Source organism: Diadema antillarum, unplaced genomic scaffold (genome assembly GCF_040938485.1).
Source record: "Diadema antillarum isolate AM-2024a unplaced genomic scaffold, OU_Dant_1.0 scf00000128, whole genome shotgun sequence".
Lineage (NCBI taxonomy): Eukaryota > Metazoa > Echinodermata > Echinoidea > Diadematoida > Diadematidae > Diadema > Diadema antillarum.
This window is the reverse complement of record NW_027271017.1, coordinates 5,171,642-5,177,485: the sequence shown is the minus strand read 5'-3', so window position 1 is coordinate 5,177,485 and position 5,844 is coordinate 5,171,642. Positions and strand designations below refer to the sequence as shown.

Genomic DNA, 5,844 nt, shown 5'->3' with positions numbered 1-5,844 from the left:
TCTCCTTTAGAGCGACAAAAATAAACTCACACACACACACAGATACACACACACTCACACTCACCATTTACCTTGAGTTTGCCCAGGCAAATATGATACTATCAGGGTGAGTGCATCAGTATTATATTCAATTCGTTCATTCATTCATTCAATTCATTTATTCTTCATTTGCATTTTTCTTCCAAAAAAAAAAAATAACACAGAATAAATCAGGAATCATATCAGATGGAAAGGGGCATATGGTTATAACTCACCATCCCAACTTTGAATCTATCTGTCTGTCTCTTTCTATTTCTCCCTTTCTCCCTCATTAAAGCACATACCAGTTAACTATCTTTGGCATAATACATTCGCTTTTGTTTTTCAATAATATTTTATTGATTTCATTCAAATCAATCATAAATCAACCCATTCTGGGTGTAACATGAACATAAAAACGGTATAAATGCCATTCAAAAGACAAATCCATTACCAACTTATATGTATACTGCCAATCATCTCCCTTCAACATAACAACTCGATTATAAATCAATCCTTGATCTACTCGATTATAAATCAATCACACACACGCGCGCACACACATACGCACACACACACAACACATACGCACACACACACACAACACACATAATGCAAAGTGCATCGACAGGTGCGTACTTTACGTTCTCTTTAGATGTTCATATAATCATTCACCTTGTAAGAATAAAAGGCGTATAATATTCTTTTATATCAATGATGCCTGTCGGATCAAATGAACTATAAACCTTTTGACAGCCAGCCCTTATAGTACTACGGATGTATTTCAGTTCTCTGTGGGAAAGAATGAAATAAATATTCCTTGAATTATGATGTAACCTGAATACGGATGTCACTAATATTAACGGAAAAAGGCATATATATTTTTTTTTTCAAAAGAACAGAGTAATATCTCTCTTCAGCCTGAAGCAGTGAATTCACAAAAATTTGAGAATAAATGTTTGAATTTGTCTCATCATCCAGTAAAGGAGACCTCCGGATGACTTTCAGATTTTTACATCTGAACAACGATAAATTACTTATACTTAGTACAGAGGTTCAGAATTTATGGTGATTGGGATGAGGGATAAGAATGTTTTCAAAATTCATAACATTTTGCAATGAACAATGATGATGACATGCAGCTCACCGTAAGAATGCATGAGTTGGGGCTTAAGGAAACAGAACAAAATAAGAAGGAATGCATACATTCTACACACCTGGTGAACTTGTCAATCAAGCAGTATTGTGATGGAATTACACGGCTACATTTCTGAAATAATTGTGTGAGGCTCCTATGTCATCAACACTGTTCAGTGTAATATGCTTAAGATTTTTTTTTTTTTTTTGAGGGGGGTGGGGGGTATTGGTTTCTGTGCTCAAAAACCAGGAACAATATATTCCAAATCCAAATATATACCTGGAGCTGTTGATTTATGTGCTACATGATGTGAAAATGTGAAAATTGTCTGGAATGCTCCTTTTATGGTTGGGACGTATAAAACATGAACGAAGGAGTGCAGGCAGACTATTAACCTCACTCTCTAGATTTTAGATTTAATCTAAAATCGAGAGGGTGAGGTTATTTGTGTTTGTGTGTCTTAAATTCTCTTTCCTCTGGGTGCATGATTTAAAATAACATGCATAACTTCAAATTGGTGATCTAGCAGCAGTGTAATTATACATGTATTTATTTTGTATCATGTATACTTTCTTATACTAGCCACTCTCTTGACGAACACATTTGATTTCATTCATTGTTTATAGCAAAGGATTCACGAATGACCTACATGCCACTGTATTAGTTCTCCTGTGTATTTTGGCCACAAATTTTGGGTGTTTGTAAAATTAATTAACTTGGTAAATCGGAAGAGATCAAGGTACAATGTATATAGCCACACATCATACTGCTTTTCCAAAGTATCGACTCGGGAGGAAACATTCTCCATACCATGCATACAATTTTTACCTCGCTCGACATCAGCTATCGCAGCATAATCGCAAGAAGACAATAGTCAAGAGTGGGATGTGTCGATGAGAAAAGCACGCCACCTATTGAGCATTGCAGTGCCATGGAACTAATCGATGCATTTTCGTTGATGTTGATAACATATTTCTTGTGATGGGATCGAATTGCATTGCATGTTTTTCTACCGCTCTTCTTTTGAGAAAAAAAAAGTGTAGATCGTGTAAGATGTCAGTCCATCTTTCACTTGAGGGAGCACTTTTATCACAAGCAAGAAATTGGAACAGACTTCATGTCTGTTCTATCAGCTTGTCTGTGATGTTTCCCCTTGATCAAATAACCCAAAATGCAGTTTCATGACACGCTGTTCTCAGGGTCTCTTCACAAATGAAGCTTTGTCGGATGGATGTTAAATTTTGATCAGTTGGCGCCACACCGAGAGAGGGCGTATATTCTCAACTTGCCCAGCGGAGCAAAATTCTGACATCCTTTGTTTTGGCAAAGCGCGTTGGAGTATAGTAATAGTGATGAGTTAAAAATGAAGATGAATAGAATGATCATTGCCTGCATGGTGTCACCCGACTGCAGTTTCCCTGTCTTTGGCGTCCATGCACATATTGCTTGCGCGTTCTGATCGTCCACTGCTTGGCTCGTGGGTGGATGGCAGATTCACTGCTCCCTGCGTAATCGCAAAGAGCTCGCCTCCCAGCACGTTGGAGGGATAATTCTGCGAATTCCCCTTCATCAGTCTCCGTCGATGGTTCTCCATCTCAAACCTCCTCCTCTCCCTCTCTTTCTCCAGCTCCTTGCGCAAACGCTCCGTATGTCTGTGCGACGACCGACGGATGTAGAACAATACGAGGCCGAGTACGACGAGGCAAACGACGGCGATCGACGTGAAGATGATGGCGATTTTGTCGTCTCTTGTGAGACCACCCGTAGGGTCGTCCGGAGCGGAAGGGGTGGTCATGATGCTATTGTGAAGAGCACCGTTTTATTGTTCCTCCTGGGAAATCAAGATAAGATAGCAAGAATGTGACGGAAAAGTGCGCTGATAAAAAAAAAAATAATAATAATAATCGCATTTAGATGTATTAATACTTATTCCTTGGTTGCTCAAGCGTCCTTGCATGGTATCTATTTTTTTTTGTAGCTTACATGGTGATAAATCATACTCCCTTTTGGAATTCTTTGCAATATTTATTTCAAAAATATTTGTTATGATTCTTTTGTCATGTCCCTGTGTAAATTCATAAATATTCATTCACCTCTACCTTGCATAACACTGGTTTTGCAGCACGAACTACAGTGCACTCCCGTTATAACGAGCACGGTTTTAACGGATTTTTGGATACAACGAAGTAGAATCCATGACCCGAAATTTTCAATTACATAATAATGAAGAGTTTGTTCGCAAAAACTGATAAGTCCACATTTGCCAAATGGAGATATTTGCGATTAAAGGTCAAGAAAAATAAAGAGAATAATAAGAAAATGTTCGCTTCTTTTGACCATAACTTCAAAAATGTACCTTTATAATTATGTAGTGACCAATATATCATTTAAAAGGTATTATTTCGTACTTTATGACAGAGACCATACTTCAAAATCTTTAAAAATGGACTTATCGGTTTTTGCGAACAAACTCTTCATTATGTTTTTACATTTTATTTGTTCGGATATAACGCAATTTCGATAGTATAACGAAAGAAAACCATCGGTCCTTAGGACTTCGTTATAACGCAAGTTTGCCTTTAACCTTTAAACGGCCATTGGGTGACGTTCGTAGAACAACGATATAAAGTGAATGATTGAATTATTAATGAAGTAAATCACCAATCACTCTGCTCCCAGGTCATCTCTCTTTTTGTTCTATCTCTCTCTCCCTCTTCTTCTTTTTCTCCTTCTCCTCCTGCAAGATCATTCCTTCTTCTTTTAGGGCACGGATATCTCCCATTCTCTCGTTGCTCCTATTATACATTTTCATGGCAATGATAGAAAGGCAGGCAAGCTGTTATTATTTGATATGAACGACTATCAATCTTACCCTCTCAATTTCTACCAATCTTACCTAAGTCAGGGAGATGTTTTCGTGTCACCTCCCTGCCTAAACTTACGTAATGTATACTTTTAATATTGCTATGTTCACCGAATCCACATATTTATTCGTGGTCATATCAAATACAAGATAATGATTGGAACAGGTCTAGCCTATTCCGTCTGCAATGCAGTCATTTGCTGTTGTATTACTCTGCCCTATAATCTTGCGTTTGTCTTGATAACGTATCCTTATCCAGTTGTAGATTTATATTGTGCTGATTCTTTTTTTTTTAACCAGCATTGACAGGTACCCATGACCTGGTCCAAAGGAGCATCATCGGGGACCAGGATGACTTCAGATTCGGTTGCAGGGTCTTTAGCTTAAAATCTAAATCGTTCAATTCTTCACAGTGACATTAAAAAAAAAACAAAAACAAAAACAAAACACGATGCTCCCACGCCATCATTTTGAATACGGCATACTGTAGCTTTTTGTTGTTAGCATTACCATTATCTTCCTCACAAGCTAAATGTTAGCGTACATGTTGTATCACTGGCGTTTTGTGTTCATTATCAGTATCAGCCTAAATTCTATGATTCATATCATCATCACCATCATCATCATGCATAGTCATCATCAGTATACACTCCGCATGGGAGACGATACGATCCTTCGAATACATTGTAACTACACTCTATAATACCACACCACTAGACTACATAACTCTCAACGCATTCTCAAGTTCAACCCCTCTCAAACCAACACTTTGTTGAACAAATCAAAATCAGAATCATTCACATAATTTAGGCCTAAAGAAGATTATAATTCATGTACTGTACAAACACTGTACAAACAAACATGCAGTAATCATGGTTATGATGATTAAAACAAAAACAACATCGATTGTCGTGTAACTTCAGGTCACTGTGCCTGTTGTGGTGTTTAAATTTGTATTGTGTAAACTGTGTTTGGCGTACAAAATGCATATTAAGCTACTTATACAGCGCTTTATAAGCATGAAAATAATGGATATAAGCTAGATTATACCACATACATTTCCCTGCTAACATTGTGTCTGCATCCAATAACAGTGTGACGCCATCAGCTGGTCTTATGCTTACTTCGACTGATAAAATATATAAGAGTCTCTTATGTATATAGGTCCCGATATAATGCGCCTTGCCATTGTACCCCATGGCTAAACGTACCAGGGAGGTGTACCTCCTGCAAGGACTATCTCTAGTATAGAACTCTTACCTCTTTGGTGCAATACTGATGCATGAACGTTGTTGTATACATACCTGTCATCTCACTTGTGTTCCGCGGCCTTGGCACGATGTGACACGTCGTCCACTTTTTATGTTCCTCTCATTCCAATGAACATTCGTATAAAGGAGAAATTAAGCATTGCCATTATCCCTGTGAGCAATCACATCCAGGATTTGCAAGTCTACCTCTATGGGTATTATCTCTCAGATCCATACCGCCATTTAGGGCCTACAGCATTGCACTTTAAACCCTGGCTCTATTTGTACGGCTGAGGTGTGTGTTAATGTGCAAAAGACATGCAGCATTCCGTGCGTTGCAGCTGTAGCGAGCTACTATTGTCTTCTATCTATTGTTGCGAGTTCGCTCAACCTTTGCACTCTCCTCAAATCTCATTCAGAAATAATAAGCTGGTGCAGTTAACACGAGGAGATTTAGTGTGTTGTTGGTTTAGGATACAGTATTATGCCACTGAAACCACAGAACTCTTGCAAGAGTTCTGTGACTGAAACAGGTGCTACAAAACAACATCCTTCTGACGACGAATGATTTCCCT

General features: G+C 38.2%; 1 protein-coding gene across 1 annotated transcript; it reads right to left on the bottom strand.

The window, feature by feature from the left end:
* Positions 1 to 1,730: 1,730 nt before the first annotated feature.
* LOC139720418 (uncharacterized) lies at positions 1,731 to 5,517 on the bottom strand. The gene is made up of 2 exons (XM_071631779.1): positions 5,324 to 5,517; positions 1,731 to 2,987 (listed from the first exon to the last, which is right to left on the bottom strand). The coding sequence occupies exon 2, from the start codon at positions 2,949 to 2,951 to the stop codon at positions 2,556 to 2,558; it is 396 nt and encodes a 131-aa protein (XP_071487880.1). The 5' UTR covers positions 2,952 to 2,987; positions 5,324 to 5,517; the 3' UTR covers positions 1,731 to 2,555.
* Between the last annotated feature and the right edge of the window lie 327 nt (positions 5,518 to 5,844).